The 13,624-nt window shown below is 47.3% G+C and overlaps 1 protein-coding gene across 1 annotated transcript; it reads left to right on the forward strand.

Annotated features, from left to right (window-relative positions):
- Positions 1 to 289: 289 nt before the first annotated feature.
- On the forward strand, positions 290 to 6,771 carry RPS10 (ribosomal protein S10). The gene is made up of 6 exons (XM_046004429.1): positions 290 to 445; positions 1,030 to 1,179; positions 1,406 to 1,577; positions 3,313 to 3,390; positions 5,789 to 5,844; positions 6,684 to 6,771. Exons 2-6 carry the CDS (start codon positions 1,030 to 1,032, stop codon positions 6,723 to 6,725), a joined length of 498 nt encoding a protein of 165 aa, XP_045860385.1. The 5' UTR covers positions 290 to 445; the 3' UTR covers positions 6,726 to 6,771.
- Positions 6,772 to 13,624: the final 6,853 nt, after the last annotated feature.

Here is a 13,624-nt window from a genome sequence, read left to right on the forward strand (position 1 = left end):
CGAGTCTCATCCGGGAGGTCAGGGTCCGCCCCCGCCCCCGAGCCAGCCCCTTTTAGGCACCGCCGAGGCCACCCCAGGCAGCCCGCGGGTCCTCGCGGGGGGCGGAGCACGCCAGCCCGGAAGAGACGCCGCGCCGCGTCGCGCATGCTCCTTCCTTTCCATCTCCGGCCCCGGACGTAGCAGCTGCCGAGGTGAATTTCTCCGCGGTCCGATTTCCATCGGTGTCCATCCTGGCTCTCCAGCTGTCGTAGTCGCCGCTCGTCCCTGGCGTCGGGGCGAGGGAGACACTGTGGCTCCCCGCGCGCCCATTTCTGAATAGAGGGTCCGGGGGCGCACTTGGGGGGGGGGCAAGCGGTGGGGAGGTGGTAGAAGGTTGGCGGCCGGTTGGCGGAGGTCGAGGAGGGGAGTATTGAAACCCTGGTTCCGCGGCGATTCTTCTGGCAAGGTTAGGGAGACTGCGGCCCCCTTGCCCGCCTTTGTTTCGATACGGAGTCCCTCACCCCGGGCCGTCTCCTGGTCTGGCCCTGGAGGTCTGGTTTGGGGGGAAGAGTGGTAGGGGATGAGGGTGCGAAGGCCCTAGCCCTTTGGTTTGGGGTCAGCGGCCTGTCACGAAGGGAGGGCTCCCCTCCAGGCCCTCCCTGCGTCTTTGTCCCTGGAAGTATTCCGCGCTAGGTACAGTTGATGTTTCCCCAAATGGTCCGGGAATACAAGGTTTGTTGCCCCCCGCCCCTGCGTTATATTTCTGTGGGTTTGAGAGTAAAGTCTGTAGCTAGCAGTAACCCTACTCCTGTTTTGCTCAAACATCATGGCAAGTTTTTCCTCCAGCGTGTTTGGGAGGTGGAGGAGGGTAACCGGGGGCTTTCAGTTGTGCAGGGTTTGAAGTTCTCCCTGCAGGTTTATCACGGTGTGGTTTGAGGTCCCCGTCCCTTGGACTAGGATTTCCTGGGAGTCGTTCTGGGGTCCTGAACTTGGTTGCTGGGCCCCGGCTTCGTTGCTCAGAAATGTTCTTGATGATGTGCTTCCTCCCAGATGTTGATGCCCAAGAAGAACCGAATTGCCATTTATGAACTCCTTTTCAAGGAGGGAGTGATGGTGGCCAAGAAGGATGTCCACATGCCCAAACACCCTGAGTTGGCAGACAAGAACGTTCCCAATCTTCACGTCATGAAGGCCATGCAGGTAGCCTGGGGGCTGCTCGAGTGGGGTGCTGATGGAGGGATTTTCCACTAAATGTTCGAGGCGCATTCCAAAGAGAGGTCAGGACAGCCAGAGCTGCTTGCTGCCTTGAAGGGCGCTGAGGTAGATACACCATGAAAACTCGTCTATGCAATTTAGCTTCCTTTTGCGCCAAGCTTCTAGATTGAAGCCTCTGGTTCTGCCTTGACAGTTGTGTTCTGTCTTCCAGTCTCTTAAATCACGAGGCTACGTAAAGGAACAGTTTGCCTGGAGACATTTCTACTGGTACCTTACCAACGAGGGTATCCAGTATCTGCGTGATTACCTCCACCTGCCTCCCGAGATTGTGCCTGCCACTCTGCGCCGCAGCCGCCCTGAGACTGGCAGACCACGGCCCAAAGGTATGTTGCCCATGTAAAGGCCTGCTCTGAAGTTGCTCCTTCTCTGGGGTAGTATATGTGAAACTTGGGGGGGATCAGACAGAAGAGGTCTTACCTCACACCATTGGTGTCCACTTCAGAGGGGGCTCTGGTTTGCAGGACCTGGGCCAAGTCCCCTGGCATGGGACTTATCATGGAACCGCGATCAGGTCAGGTCTTCGGGGATACCATTAAACAGAACATAGTTTGCATCCTGGCACGTATGGTTGAGCATTGAGTAACTCTTCCAGAACAGAGCAAAGCTGTTTACCACATGTGAAAGAGATGGAGAGTGTTCTAGAGTTTCTTGGCAATGAGAGCAACAACAAAAGTCAGGGGAGGACGGATGTCTATATAGTTGTAGCGTGAAAGGATGTGCTTGTGGGGGGATGAATTACATTCTGGCTTGAGATCATGGTTGGCTCACAGTTGCAGTTTGCCAAGGTTATAGTTCTCTTTCTTTAGGTTCTGAAAGAACTTGTCACAGGAACTTTGTAGCAGCAGCAGTTTGTGGGCTTGGGTGATGAGGTGCAGAGAGTCCTAAAAACAGGTCACCAAACTGCCCAGATTCCCCTGGAGAGAGGCATGGTTGTGCTCAGGAATTTGTATTTTTTTATGACTGCTTCCTGGGGGGATTCTGGTGGTTGGGTGGAATTATGTATCTGTAGAGCAAAGGTTCTCCACTATGTCTTGGAATCCCAGGGTGGGGGAGATTCCCTTGTCTGGACCCCACGGATTCTGATTTGGCTGGCATAGATGGGACCTGGCATTTATTTATTTTAGTCACTCACTACAGGTTCAGTCTAACTTCTCATACTTAAAAAATATATAGTTAACCCTTGGAACAACTTAGGGGTCAGGGCGCCTGTGACGTCATTGTCCCTGTTCCCATCCCCCATTGTCCAAAATCCATGTGTAACTTGATTTTTTGAAAACTATTAATAGCCTGCTGTTGACCAGAAGTCTTCCTGATAAGAAATAGTTGATTGATACTCTTAAAGAAGAGAACATTAAGAAAATAATCAACATATTTACTGTACTGTACTCTTACTTATTGAAAAAGTTATTGTGAACCTATGCAGTTCAACCTGTGATATTCAAGATAACTACAATCTATATTCTAGTCATGTGGATTTGAAGGAAAGTTCCAGGATAACTAGGTGGAGAAGGTACCAGATTAAACTTCCAGTGTTGATGAGAGTATCTTAAAAGTAGCTTTTAAATCTGCCATCATATATATCCCACAATCTAGTGAGGTGTGTGAAGAAGCCCAGGGCAACTAAGGACTCTTGGTGGCCTCTGTATTTACACCCTGACTACTGGAAGTGGGGCTTTCAGCTTATGGTTCCTCCTTTCCTGATTGCCCAGGAGAATTTCCCCTTCAGAGATGGGTCAGGTTCAAAATTTTGGCTATTCAGATGTTTGTAGAAACGGTTGGATTGCTTAATTTGCCGAGTAATTGGAAAATGTGTGTCTGTATTGAGAAATATAATAGAAAAAAGTGATCCTTTTGCAGATGGGTGGCATTTTAATTGTGAGTGTTGTAGGCTTCGGAGAAGCCAGTGTCAGTGATGACAAAGTTTCTAGCTGATAGCTCTGGGTCCAAGAGTTCTGTCCCCTTTAACCCATGATAACTAAGTTGTTTCCACTTTTCTTGTCCTGAAGGGCACAGAGTCTGCACATTGCCCTACATTCACATGTGGTTTAATTTGTATAGGTCTGGAGGGAGAACGACCTGCAAGACTCACACGAGGGGAAGCTGACAGAGACACCTACAGACGAAGCGCTGTGCCCCGTGAGTGATGCATCCTCTCTGTTGGGGACATTGGGGAAGAGTCCTTGGATTCTCGGGCACCCTGGCTGGGGCTCAGCCCTTGAAAGTGCCAGGGTGACCAGGAAAGATTCTTGGTCTCAATCTTCAGGTCCTCTTTAGCTGGAGTCCTTTATGTTTCTTGCCTTGTTGCAGGGGTTTGATGGGTGGGGTTAGGACAAAAACCCCCTTCACTGGGGATACGAGTTCTGTTGAAGACCTCTAACTAGAGCAGAATTGAAAACTTTCAAGAAAGCAACATGCTTTTCTTAGTTTTGTAGTTGTGTTCCTGTGTCACAGACTCTTGAGAGCGCCCACTTAAGTTATCCCTATTGTTTTCTTAAAAAGTAATTTTAAACAGAAAAAAATTTTCGTTTTTTAACAGCAGGTGTTTGCATTGACTTGGAATAACAGATGTTTGTTCATTTAGATAATACACATACGTTGAGTGTCTGACTTGGCAGGCTCTGTTCTGGGAGCCAGAGACAGTGTGCCTAACAGACAAAAGACCTTTCTCATTGAAATTGCGTTTTAGAGTAGGAAACTAGTAAGCAGAAAGAACTCTCTAGTATGTCCGTGACATGGGTGCTGCAGGGAAAAATTCAAGCAGAGGGATCAATGTTGCAGTTTTCAGGGAAAGCTGCAGAAGTGCGAATTTAATAAGCAAACACCGAAGGAAGGAGTCAGCCAGTGGCTCCCTGGGGGATGACCATGAAGGCACATGGCTTTCTGAACAGAAGGCAGCCGGAGGGTCATACGAGGATGTAGGTCTCATAGCTCTGTGGGCCATGGTAGGGCTTGGGATTTATTTTATTCATTTATTTTTTAAAGGATTTTATTTATTTATTTGTCAGAGTGCACAGGCAGGGGGAGTAGCAGGCAGAGGGGGATGTAGACTCCTGCTGAGCAGGGAGCCTGATGTGGGACTCTATCCCAGGACCCCGGGATCATGACCTGAGCGGAAGGCAGAGGCTTTAACCCACTGAGCTACCCAGGCGCCCCATGAAGGGGAATTTTCATTAACTTCTTTACTCTTGCCTGTCTCTGGTCATGGTTGCTAATTGATGAAACATGAAATAGAAGTGAGCACTTGACTTGAGTATGTTACTGAATAGTAAGAATTTCTCCAACAAACAGGCTCTCAGTTCAGAGGAAGTTAATGGTTGCTCCTACTAGAAGTCACACCACGTGGGGAATCAGTCAGGGAGTAGTTCTCTAGGGGATACGAGGTTGGGCCTGAGCCTCAGGAGTCTCCCAAGTTGAGGTGGGATGAGAGCAGCCAGAACAAAAGTAGAGTTGGGGACATGGTAGCTTGGGCGGCAGGGCAGTGAGGGGCAAGAGCCTAATCATGGATGTGGTCTGAAATGGGCCAACAAGAGACTCAATTGGGATATTACTGACACTACGCCCCCTGATGGTGCTGTCCCCATCCACACCCTGCGTGCACCATTAACATTTCCTAGTGGCCACACCTAAGACAAGTGGAAAGTAGTTTATAGCAAAAATTTTTTAAATCCAGTATGGTTTATTGTATTTTTTTTTTTTTTAAGATTTTAAATGATATACACCCAACATGGGACTCAAACCTACAACCCCAAGATCAAGAGTTGCATGCCCTACCAGCTAAGCCAGCCAGGCACCCTAAATCCAGTATATTTTTAAATGTTATTATTTTTAAGATTTTATTTATTTATTTCACAGACAGAGATCACAGGTAGGCAGAGAGGAAGGGAAGCAGGCTCCCTGCTGAGCAGAGAGCCTGATGCGGGGCTCGATCCCAGGACCCTGGGATCATGACCTGAGCCAAAGGCAGAGGCTTTAACCCACTGAGCTACCCAGGCACCCCTTAAAATGTTATTTTAACATGTAGTCTATATAAACATTAGCGAGATGTTTTGCATTCTCTTAAATCTTGACAACTTACATGTACGTTGCACATACCTCAGTTTGGACTAGTGGCCGCCATACAGGTCAGGACAGCACTGGAGCTTTTATTTGTTCTTTATCATGGTCATGCTGCTGGTTGGTTTTGCTTTTGTGGGCCTTCCTGTCCTTTATCTCTTCTTCTGTAAGCTAGATGCTGATCTGAAGCATGTAAGTAACTCGGTGAGAAGTGAGGGTCGTCTTTGGCCATAGAAAGGGTATGCCCCAGGCTTTGTGGTCTGGGCAGCCTTCCTGGAAGTGACAGTTTGGGCTGTGAGTTTGGAAGGATGATTTAAGGAAAGCTGCCCCAGGAGGGGGAGGGGGCGGTGTAACTTACTTGTACTTCCCAGGGTACATTTGCAGACATGGCTTCTACAGAATCAGCCTGGAGACTTGTTTTCCCTTGGTCTGTAAAAGGTCATAACATATGATGACTCTGAATTGGTGTTTCTCCTTCCAGCTGGTGCCGACAAGAAAGCTGAGGCCGGGGCTGGGTCAGCAACTGAGTTCCAGTTCGTGAGTATCCCTGTTGGCTCTCCGTAGACAGTCATTGTTCTGGCCTTGGTCCTGGGGGTCTGCAGGTTCTAGGGATCCTATGCAATGTGGTGGGTCCCACCCCTTGTTATAGTGGATCCCCCCCAAAAATAACATGAATTCTGAGTTTTTACATGAAAATATAGTATATAAACTTTGGAAAATAGATCTATTACTGAAGTGAGTCTCCCAAATCAGTACTACATGTGGCATAGGGTTGGTTTCTTCATTAGTGAGCATCATAATTGTGACTCCCTTATTTTCATGAACTAAGACTTACGGTTAAGAACTACAGGCTAGAGATTCAGTGAGTTCTAAAACCAAGATGGCTGGGGTCAGGGTCTTCATCTTCAGATGATGTGATATTGGACACATCCCTGCTGTGCTTCTGTTTTCCTCATCCTTAAAATGGTGTTCCGATTGTAGTTGTGTCAGGTGCTTGTGAGATTAGGCAAAGTGCCTGGCACAGGGGCGGGCATAGCCCTGTTGGAGTGACAGCTGTCCGGTGGCAGCATATCATGGCACAAGTGTTCTCTGTGGCCTCGTTTGTGGGAAGGTGGTGTGTGTGGCAGGCACAAGGTCTTGTCCTGTGCTGAGGGGGTGTGTGTGTGTGTATGTAAACACACCCTTGAATGGGTATCCATATCCCATTTTACAGATTTGGAAACCAGCCTGGGTGGTGAATGTGGCCTCATAGTAAGAGGCAGGGCTGAATTTACAGCCTGAACTCTTGAGCCTTACATTCAGGGCCCTGTCCTGTGATAATGAGGCCTGCTGCTCAGCCTGCTACTAATGCTCATGCCGTCTGTTTTCTCTTGCAGAGAGGCGGATTTGGTCGTGGACGTGGTCAGCCACCTCAGTAAAGTTGGAGATTGTTTTGTGTTGAATAAATTTATAGCCAGAAAAGAATTAATCTCGTTGTGTCCTATTTGGTTTGCATTATGTGGCCTGAACAGGAACAATAGAAGGATCACAATGTAAATGGGGCAAGACTGCACTGGGATAAGGGGTCATCCCCATTATAAGGGTGGCATCACATGTGGCTGTTTAGGGATGCAGTCCTGGCCCTGTGTTCCAGCACATGCTGTCCCACTGAATGCTGTCCAGTGTGGTTGCTGTTCCGGGGCTGGTTGGAGAGCGGGGCATCTTCACTAGGCGGCCCCTGCTGGTGCAGCTCTGCAGTGAGAACATATTGCTGCTCTGTTAACCCCAGAATTGAGTCTCAACCTTCAATGAGGCTTAAGGTTTATATGCATGGAAGGAGAAAACAGTTAAAATTTCACAAACACCTGAAAGGGACTGCCAGCCATAGGAAGAACCCATGGGAGTTTTTGTTTTTACATAATCACGATAGCTGGTTGGAACTCTTGCCATCCCAGGGTTCCTTTATTTATTTTAAAGTTTTTATTTATTCATTTGAAAGTGCACGTGCAGAGGGAAAAGCAGACTCCCCGCTGAGCTGACGGCCGGAAATGGGGCTCTATCCTAGGACCTGGAGATCGTGACCTGAGCCAAAGGCAGATGCTAACCATCTGAACCACCCAGGTGCCCCAGTCCAGGGCTTCTTTAAAAGGAGGAAGCACTTGTCCAGTGTCCTGGAGCCTTTTTAAGTGGTGGCTTTCCCTACATGTGATGGGAGTAAATGGATTAAAGTGGTGACATTCCCCAGTGGTGGGGCCAAGTGCCATCTTGGTAAAGATAACCAGGAGACCTTGTTGGTGCCATGAAGGTGCAGCCAGTGAGAAGTTCAGGGGCATAATCCTGCAGAGGTTTGCTGGGTCAGATACTGGCTTTGGCTGGCAGATGGAACCATGACTGGTGATGGTTGCAGGAAGTACACAGGATGGGGTCAAAGGCTTTGTGGCAGCGGCTTCAGGCCAACAACTCAGGACGTGTCTGCCAAGGTGAGTTTTTTCAGACAGTGAAACTGCTAACTAGTGGATCTTAAGGGTGTGGGGGGACTTGGGAGTCCTGTTCATTTGATACTACAGGTCAAGCATTGTGCAGAGATGAACAGTTAGCCGAGTGAGAATCCTAGCATTTGGGGACAGGTGGTTTTGTGCTGGTAGCAGCTGTAAATTGGACCACAAGGTGGCAGCCGACAGCAACTCCAAATGACTTAAAACGTTAGTTTTGAGAGATGAGCTTTGTATTCTGAGCCACCAGTAAGTAGAAGCTTGCTTTGGCAGAAAGAGGTGGTGTTTGGGGAAGCTGTTTCAGTGCAGCCTTGGCTGCCTTGCCAAAGATTGCTTTTTATCCAATTTTTCTGCTGGCTCAAGTGATGTCAAGTGGTTTGCCCGTGTTCACACGCCTTGTGATTGTTTAACCTGGATTCCACTGTGAAATGTTAGTAGCTCCCAGCCTTTCTGTTTCCCACCAAAGCCAGCGAGCAAGCAGATGGGTTTCCTCTATAACCTTGCTGATTTTCTGGCCCTTAAATGTCACTTTTTCGGCTAGGGCTCCTTGCCAACTCCTTTTCCTCATGACTTAAATTGGTTCCAGGATGTATTCTCCAAGATCACCCAAGGACTCTGGGAAAACCCAAGGAATATACAAGGTAGAATTGTAGCCCATGGACAAAAACAAACCAACAGAGGCGGTTTTTCTGCTGCTGGCCAGCCCTCTCCCACTACGTTGGTAGATTGAATACCACTGCCAATCAATAATCATTGATTAGCTGTTCAGGGATCAGTGCTAATAAGTGCTCTGGGAAACAGAAGCCAAGATCTGCCTTAAAAGACTTCACAGTCTACTGAGGAAAACAAAACCAAAGCTAAACACTGAAAGTCTATATGCCATGGGCACCTGGCTGGCTCAGCCTGTAGAGCATGTGACTTTCGATCTTGGGGTTGTGAGTTCAAGCCCCATGTTGGGCACAGAGTTTAATTTTTAAAAGTGTATGCCAGATACTGTTAAGTGGTAAATGATTATGTCCAGAGTGAATTCTACATGCAGGGCAGAAGGGATGAATGACCACTGGAGTGACCCAGAGTAGGGTTTGTGGAGCAGAGGAAGGGTGAGACCAGTCAGGCACCTTGAAGATGCTTTCCATCCTTTATAGGAAAACCATAATGGCAGATGGTGTCAGGAAACTCTTGTGAAAAGGGGGTTTTTTGGGGTAAAAACAGATGTTGACTATTACAAATGCCTAGGAAGATCACCTGTACGGCCGGTTAGAAGGAGTAGGGAGAGGCCTCCTGGAGCACGGCCTGCAGTGGGTGCAAGTTTTGGGGCGATATGGTCCATCTTCCAGGATCTGTCTGCATCACAGCTTCACATCTGCCCACCAACCCGGAAGCTCACCAGCTAAGCCCCACTACCACTACTACCACCAACAAAGGTTGCTAAGGATTTGTAAGGGATTTGGGGAGCTGACAGCTGGAGATAAATTTCCCTAGTTCAACATTGACTTTCCAATACATAAACCCCCTTTCCCTGAAACATAGTCCCCCTTATAGGTAGTGCCTGTAGCAGCTTTAAGTCTGTGATTTGCTTAAAGTCCTAACTGTAGATCTTCAAGAAGCAGCTACCATATGCCTATGTTAGGTGCTGGGAGACACGTTTTTGAGAAGGATGCGTCCTCTAGCCCCAAACATGAGGGCCCTCTGGGACACTCCTTACGCGGGTACCTGGCCTGGGCCTCCAGCATGGCAGCATGGGCCCGTGGTGGCTAGGATTCCCCATCCCTGCCCTTGTTTCCAGAAGCCAGGCCTGCTGAGAACTAAAAGACAGGCTCACTCGTGATCAAACTCTTCTCCAAAGTTTGGGAATATGTGGGGTCATGGACTTCTGCTGCTTTAATGCTGAACCCTTAGAATCGATTGATCCTTTTACTTCTTAAACATTGGAGAAAGATGGGAGAACGGAGTCTTGTTGATAGCACTTGTTTCAAAGCCCAAGGGTGAGAGAGATCCTGGTTTGGTCACTGTCCTGGGAACAAGGTTTGTCTATTTCCAATGAGTGTGAAGGACTCTTGGCTCTCAGAGAAAGTATCAACAACTTGGGTGAGAGGGGCATTTTTGGTTAGGCTGTCAGGACAAGGACATGGTCTTAGGATGCTATGGAAGGAATCTGGTTATCTACCAGCAAACAGACGACTGGGCTGGAGATGGAAGCAAACATGTAACAGATCCTCCCGTTTCAACCTTCCCTCCTTGCCGGCGCCTCAGGCAGCAGGTAACTTTCCCAGAACTGCTGTAATCCCTTCCTAAGAGGTTCCCTGCCTCCAGCCTTGCCCTGCCAAGGTTATTCTTTGGAAACACAAATGTGAACAAGATATTCCCCAGCTTAAAATCTTTCAAAAGCTCTGTGTTGCCTTCTAGAGTCTTCTAGAATCTAAACGAATGCTGAACTCCTTACATGGCCTGACAGGTCCATCAAAACTTCGCATCTGCCTACCAAACAAAACACGGCTCCAAATTCCAGGACCCAGCTAACCTAGCTCGCCATCTTTCTCAGCTTCTTTGCATGCAGTGGTCCATTTCAGGGACGCTCTCCCATCCCAGCCCACTCAGGACTCCTATTCATTCTTCGTTCTTCAGACTAAATATCACCTCAAAGAAGCCTTTCCTGAGAGAAGTTACTCCTTTAACATCAAATGAGGTGTCTCGTTAGTGCCTGCAGCATCTCTTAGCTTGAACAGGCTGTTGGAACTGTTTGAACATTTCCTCTCCTCTGTGACACTGAGCCTTGTTCTAGGGGCCTAGCTCAGTGCCTCATGAGCAGTGGCTCCTTCGTAATTCGTAGCTGCATGAATGATGTCCTTAAAGAGTTGTCTCTGAGATATTGTATTATCCTCTTATGTGGAAAGAACACTTACAAAATTAAAAAAAAAATCTCTTCAAAACTAAATTGGGAATATGAAAGTAACTGAGAAACATCCTTACTACAGAGTTTCTCCAGAATTAGGGAAGGCAGACCTAGAAATACGCACTAAGTGATAAGTGGCCTAGCCGTTATGGCTGGTTGTATTGGTGGCTTTCAGGGAGGAGGGAGCAAATGCACTCCAGGGGAAGGCTAGTGGGTCTTCTGTGACCCGTGGGTCACCATGACCATCTGAAGTACACCTTACAGTTTGGACTAACAGCAAGAAGCAATGATAGTGGCTGGCGCCCCGTGGAGTATTGGAGAAGGCTGGGGCTTCCTTGGCCAAGTCTAGGAAGTGTCTTATTTTCAATTCTTTTGTTTTTCAGCTTTACTGAGGTATAATGGACATAAAATAAAGTGCATCTGTTTAGACATCCAATCTGATTGGTTTTTACGTACGGATATGCTCGTGAAATCAAGGTAATGAACATATCCATTGCTCCAGAAGTCTCCTTCTGTTTGTAAGCCCTTGCTCTTCCCTACCCTCATCTCTAGGTGAACAGCGCTCTGCTTTCTGTCATATAGATAAGTTTGCGTTTTCTAGAGTTTTATCAAAACGGCATTGTAAGGAATGCATTCTTTTGTAGTCTGGGTCCTCAGCGTCATTGTTCTAAGACCAGTGTTGTGGCCTGCCTGAGTACTTCCTTATTGCTGTGTGTGAATTCTACTGTGTGGATATGCCACACAGTTTTTTTTAAAGATTTTATTTATTTATCTGACAGACAGAGATCACAAGTAGGCAGAGAGGCAGGCAGAGAGAGAGGAGGAAACAGGGTCCCTGCTGAGCAGAGAACTGATGTGGGGCTTGATCCCAGGACCCTGGGATCATGACCTGAGCGGAAGGCTCAGGTTAAAGCGAAAGAGGCTTTAACCCACTGAGCCACCCAGGTGCCCCTATGCCACACATTTTTAATCCATTCACCTGTTGCTGGGCCTTGGCGCTGTTTTCAGTTTTTGGCTAACGTGACCAACACTGCTATGAATTCCCATGTACAAGTTTTTGTGTGGATGTACATTTTCAGCCCTCTGGGGTATCTGCTTAGGAATGGAGTCACTGGGTCTAGCAGTAACTCTGACTAACATTTTGAGGACCTGCCCAACTGTTTTCCAGGTCGGCTGCCCCTTCTCACACTTCCCATCAGCAGTGGAGCAGTTCCAGTTCCTTCTCTTCACCAGTACTTGGCCTGTTCAGTCTTTTTATCAGAGCCATTTTAGAAGGTGGGAAGAGCTTGGATTTTTATCTCAGAGATGATAGAGAGTCAATTAACAATATAAAGGTGAGGATTGATGTGCCCAGGAATGCTGGCTGCTTGGGAAATACTTGAGCTGCAGGAAATAGGAGGCCAGATGTGGGTCTGCACAGTGACCACACTGGGGCACTGAGTGGTCATGGGTAAACCACTCCATCAATAGTGACCACAATACACATTCAGCCTGCTAACGGGAAAGGGAGGGGGCAAATCCATCATTTGATTGCTCAGTTTTAGAAAGGGAAACTAGGACAGAATGAGGGCATTAAGGGGGAGAAATGAAAGGAATTGTTTAAAAAAAGTTACAGCCCATAGAAAGCCTGGAGCCTGTTTCTTTTTCAAAGTGCTTTATTGGAAGCCCGTGATAAATGCATGGCACAAATCCAAAAGAACAGCCACTTGAAAAATAAGCCCTGCATGGTTTACTGACATATCAAAGAGGCCATTGTGAAGAAAAGGGCATCTTTAAAAATAAATAAATATTAAGCGGGAGAGGATACCCAAGCCCAGGGAATAAGGAGACCTTAAAACACAGCAAAAAAAAAAAAAAAAAAAAAGTGGCAGCCAAGAATCAAATGGCATTAAAAATCTTTGAGGAGTACCAGCAAAAACTGTCAAAGAACTCTAGCTTATTTAAGTGTGTGTGGCGGGACATGGAGGGGTCGGTGGTCATACAGGAAGTCAGTTTGACACTCCAAGGGCATCAGTTCATTCATGTGCAGAAAGTGTCCTGAGGGATGAACAGTCAATGACTCTGTGACATCTTTGCCTCCATTTTCCCTTTCCCTCAAAATGAACAACCACAACTTTCTATCATGGAAATTTTCAAATGTTAAATAAAACAAACAGAAAAGCAGAACAGACGACCATATACCAACCACGGAGCTTCCCCAGTCACCAGCATTCTGCCTCTCTTGTCATTGTTGTATTTTCTTTTACAATATTATCTATTTATTTGAGAGACAGAGAGAGAGAGAGAGAGAGAGAGAGAACACACAAGCATGAGGGAGAGGGAGAGAATCCAAATCAGACTCCGCGATGAGCAGGGACCCAATGTGGGACTCAATCCCACAGCTGAGAGATCTGGGAGATATGAGCCATAACCAAGAGTCAGACACTTAACTGACGGACGCCCCTGCTGTCTTGTCTATCCCTACACCCACTCCCTGCTCACCCCTTAGTTATTTTTTTTTTTTTAAGATTTTTTATTTATTTGACAGAGAGAAATCACAAGAGAGGCAGGCAGAGAGAGAGGAAGGGAAGCAGGCTCTCCGCTGAGCAGAGAGCCCGATGCGGGACTTGATCCCAGGACCCTGAGATCACGACCCGAGCCGAAGGCAGCGGCTTAACCCACTGAGCCACCCAGGTGCCCTACCCTTTAGTTATTTTTTTAAAGTCAGGCTTATTGAGATCAAGTCCCACATCGGGCTCCACACTCAGTGGGGAGTCTGCATGAGATTGTCTTCCTCTGCACCCCCCCAAATAAATAAAATCTTAAAAAAAAATTAAAAAGTCAGGCTTATGAGGTATAATTTACATGAAATTACAATTCATCCTTTATATGGGTACAGTGCTGAGTTTTGATACACAGATATAGTTGGGTATCCTGTATAATCATATTATCCTGTATTATGTGGGTGGCCATG

The sequence above is a fragment of the Meles meles genome, chromosome 5 (genome assembly GCF_922984935.1).
Source record: "Meles meles chromosome 5, mMelMel3.1 paternal haplotype, whole genome shotgun sequence".
Taxonomy (NCBI): domain Eukaryota; kingdom Metazoa; phylum Chordata; class Mammalia; order Carnivora; family Mustelidae; genus Meles; species Meles meles.

Coding starts and splice junctions, on each gene's coding strand:
- RPS10 (XM_046004429.1), top strand. CDS start 1,030: ATGTTGATGCCCAAGAAGAACCGAATTGCCATTTATGAACTCCTTTTC. Junction 1,180..1,405: donor ACGTCATGAAGGCCATGCAG/GTAGCCTGGGGG, acceptor TCTGTCTTCCAG/TCTCTTAAATCACGAGGCTA. Junction 5,845..6,683: donor CAGCAACTGAGTTCCAGTTC/GTGAGTATCCCT, acceptor TTTCTCTTGCAG/AGAGGCGGATTTGGTCGTGG.